This window comes from Rhinolophus sinicus, chromosome 2, assembly GCF_057876585.1.
Source record: "Rhinolophus sinicus isolate RSI-liver-muscle chromosome 2, RSI-T2T, whole genome shotgun sequence".
Lineage (NCBI taxonomy): Eukaryota > Metazoa > Chordata > Mammalia > Chiroptera > Rhinolophidae > Rhinolophus > Rhinolophus sinicus.
The window spans coordinates 14,763,517-14,783,832 of NC_142502.1; the positions used below are offsets into that span (position 1 = coordinate 14,763,517).

Below are 20,316 nucleotides of genomic sequence, written 5' to 3' on the forward strand. Positions count from 1 at the left end.
CAGGGGGATTCTCTTGCTGACATAGAGATGGAGGACTGGGTGTCTTTGGCCTTTTTCACCCAACACCAGCCCTGACCTGCATTTTTCCTTCATGAATATTGCCTGTCTGTGCTATAACTTCACTGTCATTCCTGATGGAAACTATAGTGTAAGGTTCAAGGCGAGGTGGATGGAAACACATTTCTAGGATCACTGTGTTAGGAAGGAGGTCAAACTCCTTGGGGCTCTGGGGAGGAAGGAGAATGGCTCAAAGGCTTGGGAGAGACAGACAGAAACTGAAAGACCTGATGGAAGAGCTCAAAAAGTAACTGCTTGATATAAAACCAGAGTTTTCAACAACCATCGGTAAGTTTGAAAAGCCCAGGGTAGAAGAACAGTTGTTTTGGGGTTAGGGAGCAATTGTGTTTATGTAAAAATAACTGAACTGCTTCCCACGTTGGTACTTATCGCAGAACATCAGGCACCGCACGTGGCACTGTGCTCACATGTCACAACTCTCCCTCTCCTGCCAGGTCCCAGCGTCTCTCCAGGAAGCCTTTCCTGAATACCCAGGACCCATCATGAATTTGGCATGTGTCCTGTGGGGTCCTTCCTCGCTTCTGTTGAAAGTCCTATGTGTTCACCTAGAATTTGAGTCGCACGGGGGCAGACACTTCTTTGTATTTTGTACTCAGAACTTGGTAGATGTCATTAAAAGTATCTGTCAGATGAATCTTCCTGGTAACAGTATGTGTACCTGGGGTCCATGGTCACATCAGAGTATTTTACGACCTCAGACAGTTAGAGGTGACACAAGACTAAAGATGCAGGAAGTGGAAGAGGATGAAACGCAGGTCCCTCCCTCAGCGGCCAGGCCCTTCCAAGGGAGTCCCCAGGGCCACACCTGCATCTTTCTCTCAGAAATGCTCACTCTCTTTGCCTCGACCTCACTGTCAAATCACAGCACAGACCTGGACAGCCCTGGTGTGAAGTCCGGGCTCAGTGGATCCAAAGTCTTTCCTTCAATATGACAGTGACAGCAATAAGGTCAAACCTTGGGGTCCCCTGGGAGAGAAGTGCAGACAGACTTGACCCAAACGCTGAGAGAGGTGAGGTGAGAGCTCAGGAGGAACATGCCTGTCATCACACTAGGAGAAAACAAGACCAGGGTAAGTGAAGGGAGATGGAGACAGTCAGCAGGAGAGGGAAGGGGCGGGGCACAGGCAGGGCAGGGCCTTTGTGTAAAGGAACTGATATCTGGTCCCATCTTAGAGACACGGTGGACCTGATGGCAGAAAAGGGCAAGTCATGGAGACAGTACAGGCCCCTAACTGTGCAGAGACACACTTGAGCTACTAGGAGATGGTGGAGCTCTCAAGAGTTAGGATTACGTGTGTGTGGAGGGGGGGATGGCAGGTCCTCCCACCCTGCAGGCCAAGATGTCCTGTCAGTGTCAGGCAGAAGGATGCACAGTTGCGTCCTGGCAGTCCAGCTTCAATGGACAGACCACCCTCCTCTCTGACACAAGGAGCTTGAACTGGACAGTGATTGATCCTGGAACCAGAGGGATCAAGAGAGCCTGGGAGAGCAAGGAACTGGCAGAGTATTTCAGAAAGATCTCAGTGGGAGATTGCTCTCACTGGCTTAGGGAATTTGTAGAATATGGGGAGAAAATGCTGGAACCCTTTGGTAACTGAGCAATAGGGTGCAGGACGTGGTAGCTCTCTTTAATGGTCTAATGCCTTCCCTGTGTGTGTGTGAGTATGTTTGTGAATTTGAAAATGTAATGGATGCATAGACTGGTTGTTTTTCTGGTGGACTTCCTGTCTGGAGAGTCAGTGACTGCCATATGATTTCCCAGCATCCTCCTTTCCCATCCCACCTCCCTCAGCACAGGAGTCCCCTTCTGCAATTAACCACTGATCCAGTCGCCCTGGACTGCCAGATGGTCCCCAAATCTCTGAGCAGCATTGTGCTTCCAGGCCTTCTCTTCTTCCTCTGTTATAGTCTTTCTTTGACCACCTAAAATGTCACTTCTTATGGAGCCTTCATCCCTTCCTCAGACAGAATGAAGCACCTCTAGTTCTGTCAGCCTCAAAGAGGTCTACCCACATAAACATGTCCAACTGTGTGATAATCAGATGACCAACTGCTGTCTCCCTCAGTAGAGATATGAGCTCCATGAGGACAGGGCACAACCCCTGTTCATCTTTAGACCACAGGACCTGGTAGAGTGGCTGTCACATAAGTCAGTAAATATGGCGTTGACATGTGCTGACTGGGGGATGTAGATACTGAGGAAGGTATAGTTTTAGGTTGGACAAGGTTTTTCCTCATTCCCTTTGTTCCAGTGCCATCATTAAAGGCCCCAGATACCCAACAGTCTTCACTCATCCAGTTAATTGCATGGATCTTCCCAGTGATCGTCATGTGCTCAGTCTTAATTGTCATCATCTTGAAAGTAAACAGGAGATCAGGTACCATGGAAGGTGAGAAGCAGGCTGGCCTGGCCATTGGGCAGGATGTAGTCTGGTAAGGATGTGGGAGAGGTGAGCCCTGGTCTCACCTGTGCCCTGATCCATCTCTACATGGAAATGATGCCCTTTCTTAGTGCTGAGCCCCCCCACTCCACAGTAGGGCTGGAAGTACTCTGTGCTTGGGGAGACAAGGTATTTACAGGCAACGCCACAGTGCTGCGAGGGGAGGGGCAAACCGAGTCCCTGCTCCTGTGTGGGGCAGGGGCCAAGATCTAGAAGGCCTGGCATGGGTGCAGTCCAGTCCCAATGCAAGCCAGGACTTGCACTAACTTTTGATGAAAAACTACTTGCTCTCTGAGGAGAGCATGATTTAGTGCAGCAACTTGCCTAATGTCATAACAGCTTTTCCATTACCTGATGATTCTTCTCTGAACTTTGAGAGGGTGACAACATCAAACCAGCCCTTAATGGCAAAAATAGTCTCCTGATAACAGTCTGCCTTCCAATACAATTATTGTCTTCTGCTCAGACATGGGTTCACCAGGAAGCTGAAGATCTTAACTCCAGAACCCATCACCTATGCAAGGTCCCTCCATGGCCCTTAAACAGGCCTCTGTGTTGACTTGGTAATTCTGAAACCTTTGCAGTCGTAAGAGATTTACTCACAATCAGTTAGGACTGTTAGTTTTACTCTGACTCTCTTTCCGTCAGGCTTCCCTGTGTCAGGTGGAATTGGAGTGGCAGCTGGCATTTTCTATTCAATTAAGAGGAAGATAGTTAGGGAGGTTATTTTCTTTTGTTTGTTTGTTTCTTTGTTTTTGGTTTAATGTGCTCACACTGTCATGTAGGAAATGATTCCACCCTTTCAGTCGCCATAAAGAATACCGGGGATCAGTCTGTCTCGTGCTGTGTGGGGTGTGGTGGCAGCAGGGACACAGGGAGTGTTACACCTAGACTGGGGCAGGGCAGTGGCGTGGTGGGTGCAGGTCTGTCCCAGGGAAGGGGATCCCGTCCACAGAGCTGTGGGCACAGGGCTCTGGCTTTAGCCGCTGCTGGAAGGAGACTGAGAAGGGCTTCACTGGCCAGCCCAGCAGGCCGAGGTCAGGCTGCATTCCCAGTAGGAGCAGGAGGAAGGCAGGACACCCGCTTTAGACACTAGGAGTCAGTGGTGAGGATTAAAGGAGGCTGGGCCCCCATGGGCCCCTGGGGCTTGTGCACTCAGCCTGCTTCTTTCTGGCTCCCTGAGCCTGCTGCTGAAGGGCTACACACATTTACCAATGTACCAAATCACAATGTTCAAGCCTCCAATCAAAAGATTTCTAGACGTGCTAAAAAGCAAGAAAAGGTGATTAATAATGAGGAGAAAAATGAACCGATAGACACCGACTCAGAAATCAAGAACACGTGGTAAAGATAGTCCCACGCAAACCATGATGTTCAACACTCTCCGTAAACCTACAAGGGAGGAAAATGATTTTCTCTCCGCCCTTTTGACCCAGGTGACAAAAGACAGATTAACAAGAGAAACACAAACAGAAGTTTATTAACACGTATACCTCTAATACAGATGAGAGATACTCTAGAATTCAGGATTAAATATCTTAATAGGGAAAGGTGGGGCGAAAGGTGGGGGTGTTGTAGGCCTCTTAGAAGAAGGCAAATGATTTTTAGGAAAAATAAATGGGCTTTTAGAAAAATAGATGAGAAGTAACGTGTTTCCCCAAAAATAAGATCTAGCCGGACAATCAGCTCTAATGTATCTTATGGAGCAAAACTTAAGATAAGACCCGGTCTTATTTTACTATAATATAAGACCGGGTATAATATAATGTAATATAATATAATATAATATAATATAATATAATATAATATAATATAATATAATAATTATATGGGTCTTATATTAATTTTTGCTCCAAAAGACACAGTAGAGCAGATTGTGCAGCTAGGTCTTATTTCTCTGGCAAACGGGGCTTAAAAGTGTGCCAAAGTCTGTCTGGGTGTTGTGGCAACTTCTCTCCTATCATGAGTCAGTCCTCTCTGGTTGATGAAACTCCCAGGGAGGGAATGACAACCGAGTTCCTTTTGAGGACTGTCTTTAGGCTAAAACAGAAATCTTCTCTGCTTGGCTGTTTTTCAATGTCTACAACTCAAAATAATCAGTCTGTGAAAGCAGATGTTTGGGGGAGGTATATTCTGCTACCCTTCACACCATATACAAAAATTAACTCAAAATGGATTATACGTATTCATATATGTGAAATAAAATTATGAAAGATTACAAGAAAACATAGGAGTAAATCTTTGTGAACTTGTTTGGCAAAACCTTCTTAAATACACCAATAGCACAAAAGACAAAATAACAGTAGATAAATTGACTTCTCCAAAACTTAAAACATTTGTACTTCAAAGGACACAATCAAGTGAAAACACACTTATAGAATGAGACAAAATATTTTCCAATCATATCTCTGGTGAGGGACTGGTATCCAGAATATATAAAGAGCTTTTACACTCAATAATATAATGATATATGAACCAATTTAATAATAGACATTTCTCCAAAGAGGAATACAAATGGCCAATAAACACATGAAAAGATGCTCATATCATCAGCCATCAGGCAAATGCAGATCAAAACCACAAACAGATGCCACTTCACACACACTAGATGGTGATCAACACAGGACAGCAAACAGGTGTTAGGGAGTCTGTGGAGAAACTGAAGCCCTCCTGGATGGCTGGGGCAGAGGGTATGGAGATGGACAGTCAGATACTGAGTGGACTGCAAAGATCACAACACTCACTATCCAGCCTTTGTAGAAAAGGTTTGCAGCCTCCTTCCTAATCTGTGACCTTTATGTACTGCTGCCTCCTAGTGGGTAGAAAAAGTGGATTTGGGCCAAAGTGCGGAATGAGGCGCCCTCCTTACCATCCTTCCCAGGCTCATACTTTGGGAAATTGTGCTTCCTGTCCCTCCTACTCTAGGTTCCCTGGGCCAGGTGCAGAGGCTTTTACTGAGGTGAGTCCTCAGGAAAGGGGGATGAGGGGCCACTGGTGGAGGAAGTGATTAGGGTCACTTCACAGGTGGGAAGGTGTTAGAACACTGGAGTATTTGAACACCAACGAACTGGGTAATAAAACATGGTGAGCTGGGGTGGGGAGCAGTGAGTGGTGAGGGGAAGTGGCTGATATGTGTCTGGTGAAGTGAACCCCTGGGGCTGCAGGTCAGGTGATCTGCTGGCAAAGCGAGCTGGGAAGTTGAAGGGTGCAGGGCAGTGTGTATGATGAAGGGTTTGTGTGGGCAAGTCATTTGAGCAGAGTAGGCAAAAGGATTGTTTGTGGGTGACTGTGGACTGAGACCCTGGGGGTACCCCCCGTCCTGATTCCTCGGTTGCCAGTAGTTTGGGCTTCCAGGTCCCCAGAAGTGGGTGGTGGCAGGGAATCGGGTGTGGTGGCTGCCCCGGAGGTGGAAAACGTGCTCTCAGAGCACCTGTTCAAATTGCCGCGCGATCGTAGCGCAGGGTGGTGTCCCGCCGTGCGCAAGAGGCGGGGCGCGGGAAGAGGCGGGGCGCGGGGCGGAGGCCCGGCACCCAGCAAAAGTGCCGGACGCTGGCCTGTGGAAGGCTGGTGGTGGTCGAAAGTTGGACGCCTTTGACCGTCTGTGCCCGGAGGTGGTGGTCACCCGCGCGAAGTGAGGTGCAGCGGGGAGAGGCGGGACCGGCCGTGCTCTCACCAATGTTCCCTTAGAAGTTCTGAGCGCGGCCCATCCCATCCCCTTTATTGGCCCGGATCGTTCGCCCCGCACTTTTTCGTCTAAGTGGAGCTCCGCGCCTGCAGAACGACAACCGGCTCCGAAGAAAAGGCGGTGGGAGGAAAGGCTCCCTGGCACTTTTCCGCTGCCTGCGCTGACAGGCGATGGTGCGAACTGGTGGCTCTAAGGGCCTTGTGCCCCTGATCTTGCTTCTGCTGCGGGACTGCATGTGGGCAGCGCCCAGTCCCTGGAAGTGCGGCGGTGAGTTGGGAATGGAACATGCAGGGGGGCGTTGCGGTGAGGGGGTAGGAGGGAGGCGGGGGGGGGGGCATTAAGACGGGGGATGTGGATGCGGTGCCCACGGGAGTTCACCAACCTTCCCGCTGGCGCCGCCGCCCCCTCCTCAATCCTCTCCGAGCTCGTTTCAACCTCGCGGGCTTACGGGGCCGGTTGTCGCCATCCCGGCAAGAAACGGAACCAAAACGAGGCGGTTGGGAGAAAAAGTGATGTTGGTCAAATTGGAGGATGAGGGGTGGATACGCGGCGGGGAGAAGAAGGGAAGGACAGAGGGCGCAGCAGGACTCTCTGCTGAAGCACCCACCCCCCAGCCCGCGCTTCTGGGAGTGGGAGCATGAGTCACGGACTCACGGTGTCAGCGCGGGCATTTCCGCAGGGTCGCGTACAAGAATAAACATATGCCCCTACTGTGCACACACAGCTTTCCCACACAAACCCTTCATCATTCCCAGTGCCGTCCACCCTTGAACTGAGCGGGTTCTGCCAGCTGATCTGACCCAGCCTTGCAGCCGCAGGCTCTCCTTGCTGTCTACTCCCCTCAGGACTGCTCCCCAGAGAGCTGTCTTATTACCCAGTGCTATGGGGTTTGAAGAACTCCAGTGCTGCCAACACCTCCCACGGGTGAAGTGACCCTAACCACTTCCTCCACCAAGTGGCCCCTCATCCCCCTTTCCTGAGGACACACCCCTAGCAAAAGCCTCTGCACCTGGCCCAGGGAACCTAGAGTAGGAGGGACAGGAAGCACACTTTCCCAAAGTTCACACTGACATTGATGGCAAGGAAGTGATCTCACACCATCCACCCTTAGGTCCCAAGCCCATATTTTCTACCTGCTGAGGAAGCAGCAGCATGTGAGGCTCATTCATTACACAGCAGCAAAGGGCAGGCAGATAGTGAATGTTGTGATTTTTCCAGGCCAGTTAGTGCCTGTCTCTGTGTGTGCTACACACCTCACCTCTGTGGGGCAGAAGCAGCCAGACAACATGCAAAAGAATTGGGGTCCAGAATTATACTTTCCTATACTGCTGACCCCATGTTTAGGGTATATAGTGTGTCCCAGATATGGGTGACCCTGTCCCTTAGGGAATTATCTCTCAGGGAGCCTCCTCTGTGTGTCAAAAACCAGAAACGTGCCCTATATTACCTGTGGCTTTGTGTAGAGTGACTGTGGGTCCTACAGGTATGGGCCACTGCCCCCCTCCTTTCTGTAGACTGGATTCCTTGGTACAAGGGGTCCATTGAGACACTACATGAGGCCATAGGTGTGACCTGAGGGTCGTGCTGGTGCAACATTTCTGGTGTTAAGATCAGGGCCTGCTTCTGCATCTCACTTGTTTGTTCCCTGTGACCCTGCTCATTTCAATACCTGAAAAAATCACTTCTTTCTTATAACCACTGGGCCTATCTGACCTGATGACGCTCGTGGTGGGTACTCTGATATCTCGTAGCCAGACGCCTCATCTCTACCAGGTCCTAGCACTTTACCAAGAGGCTCTTTAAATGGTGTGGATGTCCCTGCTGCAAGGGGCATGGCCTTGCTTCTGACCCTATGGGTCTGTGATGTGATTCTCCCATTAAGATGCCATGAAGTCCACATGGCACCTTTTCCTAACTCAGATACTTCTAGTATCATAGATCCTGCATGGTCATTGGGCGCTAGTGGCAGGTCCAGCCACACTCATTCATTCATGTATCGTCTATGGCTTCTTTCCTGCTACAAGAGCAGGGGTGAGCAGTTGCAGAGCCTACAGTCTGCAGACCCTAAAACATTTAGTAGCTAGACTTTTACATAGTGTCTTCAGACCACACTGTTATTACATGGCTTCAGGGTTGGTAGGGATCATGCCCCTGTATCCTTTACGCTTTGAAGGTTCCTATTCATGTCCGTCATTTTATCCAGGATAAAATACTGTTTTAACGTTCTATTGACAGAATGGGAAGACAGTTTGAGATGATTGTACTTAAATTTCCCATCTACGGTAACCGTCAGCCCACAAGTGATTTACTAATTACAAAGATTTTCCATTCTTGTTACATACCTGGGGAATGTGAAATGACCATTGTATGGATCTATGGACCAATAACACCTCTGTACACAGGACGTGGGACAGGTTTTTGTTTATTACCTGGTCTCATCCCAGGCACTCCTTCAAGAAAAGGGGGGCCAGGATGATGCTTCTGATTCCCAGGGATGATGACAACTCACACATTAGGTCCCATATGAACTACTGGGGGGTTCTCCTTCCCTGTGCACACTTACCCAAGTCAAAGTCCTCATGGCTCTTTAAGGAAGGCTGGAGGGAATCACTGCACTTGCTGTGACCTTGGAAGGTCCTTCCTCATTGAACCTGGCATCTCATTCTAGTAATGAGTTACAGGTCTGAGAAATGGTTCAGTTAAGGAAACTGGGCAAAGGATCCAATCTTGTTGGGAGGCTGCTTTACCTCCTAATCAGTTACCTTGTGTTTTGTCTTTGTTTTGTTACTTAAATCAGGCAGGAAGTATCCAGGTTGGTGCTCATGCCTTTTGCCTGTACGGTCACCCTGGTCTATGAGCCATAGTCACTGCTGTCTGTGGTTGAGGCCCTGGCTGGATTTCTGAACTTCTGATTTTGATCATCATGCCTACTTGCTCCTGACATAGAGCATTTCCACCTGTCATCCATTATTTCAACATTTTCCATCCCCATTACTACTAGAACCCATATTGGGGAACACCAACTCCTACCACCATCCTGACCTTCAACAAAGGTCACTATTGAGCCTTTTGAGAATTCTGGGTCTCTTGTCACCCATGTTTTGCTCCTAGGCTTGATAAACAAGAGTTTATCTTCAGGCTTTCCCATGGAGCATGGTTGACTGGACACTTGTCTGCCTTTTCCTATTATAGCCTCTCTGGCATATTCACTTCTCTGAGCCATTTGATCCCTTCCTCCACCACCTGCCTCAGAGTTCTGCCTTTTCTGTTTTATGCAGTGCAGCCACGCTTTTGGCCGGGCTTACAGGACCCATCCTAGTAACAGATTAGCACCACCTGCCAGGGCTGTGCTAAGTCCTGTGACCCAGGATTGTCAGTGATTCCTTCTCCACCTTTGGGATCTGTCCATGTCCTCACCACACTCTACCATGATACAGCTTCCCCAGGAGCAGCTTCCTACATGCTTTCCCTCTCCCCTCTCCCCGCAGGACACTGGGCTCACTTCTGACAATCCTCTGGCATCTAGGCCTTTCCTCCATAGCCACCTGGCACGTCCCTGCGGTGGTTATGGGCTGATTCGTGCTGGGTGTCAGCCTGGTAGACAGAGGGGACATATCCAGAGATGTGTGGTTTCTTGCCAAGCAGAGGCCTCCTGGTTCTCCTCAATCAAGGGAGGGGCACTAGCCTTTAGCTGTGAAGTTGGGGCCCGAACAGGGGTAGCTCTTGTTCTGCATGCCCTGCCTTTGGGGGTATTCTCTTGCTGTCACACAGATCATGGAGGGGGTGCCTTGGATCTTTTATTTCCAACCCCACCCTGTGTTTTTCTTTCACAGAAGATCACTCTCTTCACTATGATTTCAACATCACTACTAACAGACAACCATCGTGTAAAGGCCAAGTGGATGAAAAGATTTTTCTTTTTTATGAGTGTGGCAGCAAGAAGGTTGTACCTATGAATCTCCTGGGAGAGGATGTTAATGCCACAAAAGTCTGCAATGAACAGACTGATACGCTGTGTCATGTGGGGGACTTGCTCAAACAGCGACTGCCTGACATCAAACTGGAGAAATACCCAGACAGTGGTAAGTTGGAAAAGTCCAAATGCAGGAGAGAATAGATTGTGGGGTTTTCTGCATTTATTGTATTCATGTGAAAAAGAAAGTGGGTATTGGTTCTTCCCAAGTAACCCAGCAAAAAGTCAGGGAGACCAGGATCAGATAGAAGAGTCCAGGTGAGACAGACACCAGGTGGGGGCCAAGGACCTGTCAAGACCAGAGGCTGACCTCTTTCCCATGGGGCTGTGGGGTAGGTCCTCTCACCCTGCAGGTCAGGATGATGTGTGAGTGTAAAGCCAATGGACGCGCCAGTGCATCCTGGGAGTTCAGCTTCAATGGACAGAGATACCTTCTCTTTGACTCGGAGACCAGAAGGTATACAGCAGATCATCCTGAAGGCAAACCGATAAAACAGAAGTGGGAGGATGACAAGGAATTGACAGATTATTTCGCAAAGATCTCAATGGGAGACTGCCAGGAATGGCTTCCAGTCTTGGTGCACTGGAAGAAACGGGTAGACACAACAGGTAAGAGAGAAAGCAGGAATGAAGTGGTTGTTCTCTTGAGATGAGATCGATCTACCCTTGTGTGAGTGTGTTGAGTATGTGTGTGTATGTGTGTGTGTGTGGTTTGAAAAAGGATCCATCCTCAGTGAGTCTTCCTGGGAGCATAATAGCCATAGGTGTGTTCTGCCATGCTTCCTTTCCCTTCATACCTCGTGATGTCTCTTCCTCACTGCACATATCTTTGGTCATTCACAGTGGATTTCTTGCTGGCCCCAAACAGGAGGGCATCATTCTGTTTCCAGAACTTTTTCTTGTACTGCTCCCTCTCCTTACCATCACTTTTCCTTTTCACCTGGTGTATTTCTGTAAATTCTTCAATACCAGCTCAACTATCAGCTCCTGAGAGGACTTCTCTACCATCTTCCTCATGTGTCACCTCCTCTTCTGTCACAGCAGCAGTGACTGGTCATATTGTAACTCTTGCTTCCCCCATCAGCTGTATGAATCCCTGGAGGACAGGGCACACCCCTTCTTCCCTTCCTGCCTCAGGACCTTTCATACTATGTTTCCCGGAAAAATAAGACCTAGCTGGACAATCGGCTCTAATGCATCTTTTGGAGCAAAAATTGATATCAGGCCCAGTCTTATATTATATTATGTTAGATAAGACCTGGTCTTATATTATCGTAAAATAAGATCAGGTCTTATATTAATTTTTGCTCCAAAAGACACATCAGAGCTGATTGTCCAGCTATGTCTTATTTTCAGGGAAACATTGTAGCAGCTGCCATTTAGTAGGTGAGAAACTGTCTGCATTGCAGTATTACCCGGGGTAGTAGGAGCTGAGGCGATGTCTCCCCATTTTGGTGCCTGGACAAGGGCTGTCATGCTTGTGTTTCCATTGCAGCCCCCACAACAGTGGTCCCAAACACAGCTCCACCAAACAAGGCCACAGCCACAGCCCATTCCAAGGCCTCGACCATCACGCCTATTGGTTGGATCCTCCCTCTCTTCCTTACCTGCTGGATCATAATGTATGTCCTTTAGGTCACAAGGTAAGTCCTTTAAAGTAACAAGTACTAATGGCTTGTGAGTGGGAATGAGGGGCAGATGGCCTGGAGTGAGGATGGGGAAGGGTGAATTCCCAGCCCGACTCCTTCGACCTCATTTAACCTTTTCATCATGGAAATGAGACAGGAGAGTAACACCTCATATCGCCTGATGGCAATCATTGGGACAGCTCAGCCTTGAGTTCTGGCATCTCCTCACTGTCAGTGCCAGTGGAAAGGGAGGGGCCCACACTAAGGCTCAAGGTCTTTAGTCATTTCAGTCCTGAATCAGATTCTCTGTTTGGGAGAGCCTGTTTGGGTCCAATGTGGGTGGTGTGGGGACAGCAGGGACACATGGCGTGGGCAACACTCACATTCGGGTGAGAGCAGCATGGTGGCTCCATGTGATGTGTCCAAGGTAAGGGGGCTCATCCAGGGGGCTAAGAGGAGAGGGACCGGGGTCTCATCCCAGGAAGAGGGAGGGAGGCCTTTCAGACCCAACTCAGACGGGTAGAGTTCAGGGCTGTGTCCCCACAGAAAGTGGCTTCGGGGACAGCAGATAAGGCAGAAGGCAAACAGTAGGGAAAGTGCAGGACGAGGTTAGAAGGAAGGCAATTCTCCGTGCACACCTGGGATTCCTGGCTGAGCCCTGCGCAATCACCTGACAGCCAGCCTCCTGCAGACTCAGATCCTGAGCCACTGAGGGCCCCTGCCTTGAGCAGAGGTAACTGAGGAGATAGGTGGGGCTGAGCTGCTGTTTCTCACAGGTGACCCTGACCTGGGTGGATGGGGCAGGGCTGGGACTGTCATACTGAGAGCTCTGTGTGCTTTAGCTAAGAGGCTGGTAGGGAAGGGAAAAGAAGGATGCTTGTCTGTTACCCTCCCCAGGCTAGAGGTGTCAGGATACAGGGCCTCCTCTCCATCAAACCTCCCACCAGGTCTTAGGCTCTCCCATCACAGGCAGAATCAGTCATTTATGTTAGTGACGTATTTCGCTCAGTCACCTCTGCTCAAGGCAGGGGCCCCTCAGTGGCTCAGGACCTGAGTGAGGGGAGCAGATGATTCATTACTCGCTTTAGTCCTGAGCCCAAGAGCTCTAGAGCAGGGACTGGAGCTGACTCTCTATGCGCAAAGGGAAGTAAAGGTTGCTACAGGCTGCTGGTCCCAGGGCAGGGGTGGCAGGTGCAGGGTAATACATGACTTTGTGAGTGGAGGGCTCAAGATGGGGAGTGATTGGGGTGCGGTAACCACAGGAGAACCGACCCTGGATATCCTCAGCCACTAGGACCATCACTTGTTCTTTTCTGCAGGCTGACGATGCTACCAGGAAATCCAGGATAGTGGGTCTATCTCAGCGATTCCGCCCTTGGTTGGAGGCCTTTGGATGACCTGCTGTTCATTTTCAGACCACGGTGATAGAGCAGATGCAACATTTCATGTCCTTTATTGCATTTGCTGATTATCCTATTCAGTGCTTTTTTTAAAAAAACACATTAAGCACCCCAATAAATTTAATTTAAAAAAAAAAAAAACACATTAAGTCACATTTTGTTGACTAAGGGATGAAATTGTTACATTTAAACTGTAATTGCTTGAATAAGAAATCTCAACAAAAACGACATTTTCTGTCTTCTCCTTTCTGGAGAATCAGATGCATCTCTGCTTCCTGACTGGTTCTTACAAATGATATCGCAAAAAAATATCATGTGAGGTTATAGAAACTCAGGAGATCTGTCTGTGTCCTTAGGACAATCTTATTGTAGTCAAACACAGGAACATTATATTTATGATTGTTTCCTTTAGTGACTTATTTCGCTATAAAGATATGTAAGTAAATACCTTTATATTCGAAAAACTTTAATTACTTTGGAGTTTTGTTTTATAATGCAGTAAACAATTCAGGGCTTTTCACTATTCCTCCATGGTATGGGGTAAATATTACCAGTGATTCTGCTAGGTTTCTGTGGAAACAGATTTTAAGGATCACTCTTAACTTTATAGGTATCCTGTGTCAGTCTCAAACATTATTCTGATACTCTGGATGCAAACAAATACCCTGGGACTTAAGCAATGACAATTTTTCTGATTTCGCCCCATTCCCCCACCCCAGCAGTGACTTTCCCGTGAAGCCCTCCCCCACACACTCCCCTTTTCAGTGAGAAGAAAATCTTCACCACAGAATCATCTCTACTTCTCAAAGTTGTTTTATTTCCCCATGGACAAAGGGTCAGTATTCAGAATATAGTATAATGAACTCCTACAAATAAATAAGGATAAGTCTAATACTCCTCAAGTTAGGCAAATACTTTCTGCTCTTCACCGATGGTGAACACACTTGTGGAAAGACTGAATGTGTCCCACATCATCAAGATAAAGCAAAAGAACAATGGGATACCCTGATACGCCCATCACACTGACAAAATGTCAGTATCTCTGTAAGAAGTGGTGCCCAGGAGATGGAAAACAGGAGTCCTGACATTGTTAGTAGCAGTGAGAATTGAATCATGTCTATCTCACCTCATCCCGACAGGGGATGAGGGTTTAGCCTACAGAAGTGCCAGTGTTGGTCCCAGGCTGGTAAGCATGGGTCAAAAACATGTAGATATTAGGGTGTTTGTTTTAGTTAGTGTCACAGCAAAAAAATGAACAATAAGATATCTTACTGAAGAACAATATCTTTTCAGTGTTGTTAAAAGATTTCTGTTTCTCCCTACTTCAGGCAAAGTAATCCCAACTATTTAAAAAGAAACAACCAAAATGCCCAATGAAAAACTTTTAAACCTTTCCCATATATATTTTTAGGACTACTAGTTAATATACAATTACAGTGTCCACATAATCTAAATTCACATACATTTAAAAATTAAACAGATCACTAAAAAGGGCTAATAAAAACCATAACCCACATCTTCAGCACATCAAGGAAATGAAAAATACCTAAATCCATCAGCTCTTTGACTCTAAAGGACATTATCAGAACAACTGTTAAAACTTGAATGGGGTCTGAGGATTACACGACACTAAAGTGATGTGAAATCTATCTTTGGGATTACATTCTGGTGATTTGGGAGTGTTCAGTTTGTGGGAGATACATACTAAAGTATATGGCATCAGAGGACATCACAACAAATGGGGGATATGAGTGTGACAGCACTGTCATAAGGTTCAGGAAAAGAAGTACTCTGTACAGTACTCACAACTTCTGTATCAGTTTACGATTTTTTCAAAAGTTTTTATAGTTATTAAAAGAATTTAAGAAAACATAATTTTCAGAATTTCGTGTTAGAAGTAAAATAGCTCAACAAATGCAATACAGACCCTGATGCTTCGTCATAGGCCGGTCCTTCCCCTTGTTCCCGTCTCACCCTTCTGTGCTCCAGCCTTTGTCAGCTTCTCCCTCTTCTACCTCATCAGCATGGCACCATGGCACCATGGGCCCTGCAGCATATACCAGGCCTGGAATGGGAGGTGTGCAAACTCCCTGTTATATGTCCTGCCCATCACTGTGATGCAGGGGCTTCCAGGTAACCAAGTCAGAGAAGAGGGCTTAGCAGCTCTGAGGTAGATGGAGCCTCTAAGCCGAGTGTGTGTGTATGTGTGTGTGTGTGTGTGTGTGTGTGTGTGTGTGTGTGTGTTTTCCTACTGGTTTTCTTGCCTGAAACTCATGACTGCCAGGGATTTCCCACATAGCCTCCCTCTCTGTCCCACGTCACCTCCTGAAATCTCTTCTTCTCCAATACTCTAAGGATAGGTCACTAGCCAGTCTGCTGGCCTGTGCCATCATGTCTCTAAGCTTCTGTTCTGGAACATTCCTCCGTCGAGTATCTGGTTACCACTGAACTATAGCCTATGGGCTATGAAAGCTGGGCACAAATATCACCACCTGTTGTCTTTCTTTCCCACCTGTTTGACTCAGGGTTCTCCAGAGAGACAGACCACCATGATGTAGGTAGATAGACACATAGCTACTTAGATAGATATAGATTGGTTTATTGATTGATTAATTATAAATTTGGCTCACGTGATTATGGAGGCTGTCAAGTCTAAAACCTGCAGTGCAGGCCGGCATCCTGGAGCCCAGGAGAGCCAGCGGTGCACGTGAAGTGTGAAGACAGTCTGCTGGAGAATTCCCTCTTCTGTAGGTGGTCAGTCTTACTGTTCTCTTCAGGCCTTCGACTGATTTGACAAGGCCTACCAGCAGGATGGGGGCAATCTCTTTACTCAAATCTCACCCATTTATGACACGTCCACAGGCTAAATTAATCATCTCCTCTCCCCCACCCCGTGTCCCAACACCCAGGTCCACAGTAAGGATATCACACCTGGTGAGAGGTGCTTGTACAGTGGTGTGCTCCACCGGTCATGTGGTCATTGGAAATACAATGTGTCCCTTTGTCACTTTTGTAAACAGAGTCTAATACATGCTGTTGCTCGATAATCTGTCATGAATTGAATTACATTGGGGAAGCTGAGGGAAGGTTCTCCTCATGTATGGGGCTCACTTATACCACAACCATCTGTGGCAAACCATCCCTGATTCCCGGGCTGTAACCCCACCTCCACTCAGTTTATCACTATGATCACTCTGGGCATCCCCAACATGTTGCCCCAAATGGATCTTTGACTTGGTCCTTGGAAAGGCAGCAGGTATTGTGGGCAGAAATGAGATGGGAATTAGAGGCTGCTGAGGAGACCTTAGCCTGGGGTGAGGACTGGAGAACCCAAGTCCCACTGAGCCTCCAGCCAATGGGCCTTTTCTCCATTAAATGAGCAAAGGAGACTAGGAACTCCTCTTCCACACATTTTCCATGTGAAGACCATGAGCTCAAGTGACAATAAGTCTCCACTGTCCTGTGGGCAGGTGGAGGAGGCCTGTGCCTGGACACAGGTCCTGTCTCTACTTGAACCCAGGGACATAGGATAGCAGCAAAGTCTGTGAATTAACAGGTTTAAAGGACATAGAAGGCTCTGGACTGATTCACTAGAGTTATGTAGGAACGGCTGGTACTGGGTGGTTTGGAAGATAAGAGACTCACAGAGGGTGGACAGGATTTAGGCTTGGGTTTGGCCAGATCTCAGTTGGCCCAGGTGATCTGCGTGTGGGAAGAGACTTCCATGCATAAGGATGGGAGTCAGGAACCCAGGTTTAATCTCTGGGAGGAGGTAACCAGGAAGGGCCTCGTAGGCTCAACCCATGAGGCTGGGTTAAGTAGGCAAGTGACAGAAGAACACAAGGAAGGCAGAAGGCTGGCATTAGAGACCGACAGGAAGGCCAGGGGGAAGGAGGATGGACCTCTGTGGACACCTGGGCATCCCTGACTCACCCCCAGCGCATGCTCCCGGTTCCCAGACTCCCAGCAGATCACAGGAGCTGGTGCAACTGGCTCCTGATTTTAATGGATGTGGACTCTATAGTCCCAGAAACAGGAATCATGTATCTGGATGAAATTCTGGCTGATGGGTCTATGCTAGTTTCTGCATCCATTTCCCCAGTTGTAACATAGGAAACTCTACCTCAGAGAATGAAAAGAGATTAAGTGAGGAGATCACGCCAGTAATCCTGAGCTTGCATGTGCTGAGGACTCAACACAGGTCTCCTAATTGTTCAGCCTTCCCAGAAGCCATGGGCCAGGGTCTCTCCTGATGAGAGGGATGGGCCATGCACTGCAGGCCATAGTACTTCTTCTGTCGTTTGAGGTGTCTTTGAAAATGCAGAAATAAAACCACAGACAAAGACCCACTGATCAGGAATCAGGAGAGTTTCTCAGAGTCAAGAGGTGATGGTTTTGTTCTTCGTTATGATGATTATTCCCAGAGAAGCTGATGTTAGTTAAATGCTGGTTAGATGCTCATGAATGACTGAATGAAAGAGACAAGTGTGAACATGAAAAGGCCCAAGAGGCTAAAACTAAAACCAGAGGTTTGCAGTTCTGGAACTTTAAGTGCCAGGTGACCCTCATCGGAGGCTTCTAGGTGGCACTGTGGGTGTTTTGGAGTCTTTGCAGGAAAATTTGGAAACAAATCTGACCTCAATACTGCAATTTTGTCAAAGAGGAATTACTTTGGTTAACAAAAGGCCTTGGGCTCTGCTGGGACAGAAAGTATGAAAAAAACCTGGTGGATGACATAACTGCTAAAGGCAGTCTTGGTTCACTTTCATTAAGGAAGTACCTTGAGATAAAATGGTGAGTTTTAAGAAAATGAATCGTTGTGAAACCGGAAAGGAGAGAGAAAAGGAAATTGGCCCGGAGAATGGGGTAGAGAGACACGGAGGGCTGACTCGAGAAGAAAATGAACTTTTCGTGCACTTAGCCTCCAGGAGCAAGTTGGGGAGGGTCACGGGCAAGGACTACACTGGGGTTTCATTTCCTCCTCGGACCGTGTGGACACGACTCTGGGCCACAGCAGGGTCGCCTCGGGGCTCCAGGTCCCGACAGCCCGACTGTATGGGGTGGCGCTGGACGGTGAGTTAGTCGATGGACGCTGCGGGGCGAGACCGGCGTTAAGATCCGGATGTGGACTGGGTTCCCACCGGGGTTGGGGAACCTGCCTTCCGGGTGGCGCCGCCGCCCCAGCTCAGTCCCCTAGCGGCCTCGTTTCCTCTCTGCCACCGGCGAGGCGTAGGTTGTCACCCACCACAGGGAAGGGGAGGGTCTGAAAAGAGGCCACAAAGGAGAAAAAGTAATGTTTTCAGGTGGGATGGGAGGGAGAGAGTGTGCAGCGAGAAATCTGCGGGAGCACCAAGACCCGTAACCCTGCCCCTTCCCCCTCCCCCTCCTCTGCCTTCCCCCTCCCATCCCCGCCCCTTCTCCCCGTCCCCTTCACATCCTGCACTTCCGGGAGGTGGGAGCCTCAGCCTCAGGTTCCCGAGAGCCAGGACAGGGGCGTTTAGACACGGTCACTACCCGAATAACCGCACGCCCCTACTCTGCTCATACAACTTTTCTACAAAAACCATCATACCACTGCTCTCCACCCTTGAACTTCCCAGCACCCTCTCTAGGGGATCATCAAACCCGCAGCTCTAGGTGCTCACTTTACCAGATAGGTCTCAGCCACTTCCCCTCATGAGTCACAGCTCCTCTATCCAGCTCAGCACGTTCCTTCACTGTCCATTTCATGCATTTCACCCTGTCTCCATGGAGCCCAGGGCCTCCAGCACCTTTCCATCTCTAAGAGGCCCTAACCCTTCCTCCACCGAATGGCACCTTATCCCTCTGCCCTGAGGACACACCCAGTAAAAGCCTCCAAACCTGCCCCACAGAACCTAGAGTAAGAGGGACAGGAAGCCCAGTTTCCCAAAGTATGACCCTGGGAATGATGGTAAATTGGGGCACTCTGACTGTACCCTTTGGTCCCAACCACATTTCTACCTACTGGGGAGACAGCACCATATAAAGGTCATAGATTTAGGCAGGAGATGGCAAACTTTTTCTATAAAGGATAGTGTCGTGCAGGAGACCCTGCTCACTGTGCCATTTGTCATGCAGGGCAGCCTGCGGGGTCTCAGCTCCTGCTCCCCACATAAGAACGCAGGATGTGGTGAGGCCATAAAGGAACACCCAGGGAGCCATAGGTAGGGGAATCATACCTCTATAGTCTTACTGGACGCTGGGCGAGACACACACAGTAGTAGCCACACAAGCCGATCCGCAGTCCGCCATTCATTTCTCTACCTGCCAACCAACCAACCAATCAACGCAGCCCCGCAGTTACATCAGTAGCCAACTGGCTAACAGGTCACAGCTGATCGCCAACCAATCACAGTTGACCGTCATTCACTACCGGAGCCAGCACCTCCCCATGCGAGGCCTAGAGCCTGGAAACTGCTCTCTGGGACTCTGTCCCCACAGACAGATTGTGAATATTTTTGTCTTTACAGAGCTCTTGGTATCTATCTCTGTATCAGCTATGCACTCTACATTTGTGGTGCAAAAGCAGAAAAGACAACATGCAAACGAATGGTGAACCAGATTTGGCCACTGTTCTAGGTGGCTGACCCCCGATTTAGGGTATATAGGGTGTCCCAGATATGGGTGACCCTCTGCCCTAGGGAAGCAACTCCCAGGAGACTTCTCTGTGTGTTGAAGAGCCAGATCCCTGCCGTGTCCTTCCCATGGCTTCTGGGTGGCGTGAATGTCAGAGGATATAGGTCCCACAGGTATGGGCCACTGCTCTTTTCCTTTCGAAGACTGGATTCCTTGGCCCAAGGGGCCCTTGAGACACTGCATGAAGCCACAGGTGTGACCTGAGGGTCGTGCTGGTGCCACATTTCTGGTGTCAAGATGAGGGCCACCTGCTTCTGCACCTCATTTGTTCCCTGCTCATGCCAATTCCAGAAAAATCACTTGTGTCTTATGACCTCTGGGCCTCTCTGACCCAAGGACTTAGTGTGCCCACCTCATGATGGGCAGCTCTGACATCCCATGGCCAGAGGCCTTGTCTCTACCAGGCCCCAGGACAAAACCAGGAGCCACTTTCAAATGTATGGATGTCCCTGCT

At 48.7% G+C, this 20,316-nt stretch overlaps 3 protein-coding genes across 4 annotated transcripts in view; 2 read left to right on the top strand and 1 right to left on the bottom strand.

Moving 5' to 3' along the window:
- Nucleotides 1–20,316, bottom strand: part of LOC109439616 (UL16-binding protein 1-like) — a 57,423-nt gene that overhangs the window by 6,864 nt on the left and 30,243 nt on the right. The window lies entirely within an intron of this gene.
- LOC148758750 (retinoic acid early transcript 1E-like) lies at nucleotides 288–6,368 on the top strand. The gene is given in 8 exon segments (XM_088794677.1): nucleotides 288–304; nucleotides 901–977; nucleotides 980–1,055; nucleotides 1,252–1,280; nucleotides 1,396–1,668; nucleotides 2,331–2,468; nucleotides 5,976–6,150; nucleotides 6,278–6,368. Coding segments are annotated over 8 exon segments (876 nt in total).
- The window catches only part of LOC109455392 (UL16-binding protein 3-like), a 77,835-nt gene continuing 63,531 nt past the window's right edge, over nucleotides 6,013–20,316 (top strand). The window contains exons 1-5 of one of the 2 annotated variants that reach the window (XM_074334014.2): nucleotides 6,024–6,471; nucleotides 10,038–10,286; nucleotides 10,514–10,786; nucleotides 11,673–11,820; nucleotides 13,125–13,346. In XM_074334014.2, the coding sequence (XP_074190115.1) occupies nucleotides 6,375–6,471; nucleotides 10,038–10,286; nucleotides 10,514–10,786; nucleotides 11,673–11,812 (759 nt within the window). In that variant the 5' untranslated portion in view covers nucleotides 6,024–6,374 and the 3' untranslated portion in view covers nucleotides 11,813–11,820; nucleotides 13,125–13,346. Of the gene's footprint in view, nucleotides 6,472–10,037; nucleotides 10,287–10,513; nucleotides 10,787–11,672; nucleotides 11,821–13,124; nucleotides 13,347–20,316 lie in introns of those variants that run through there. The other variant, XM_088795400.1, reaches the window with a different exon arrangement.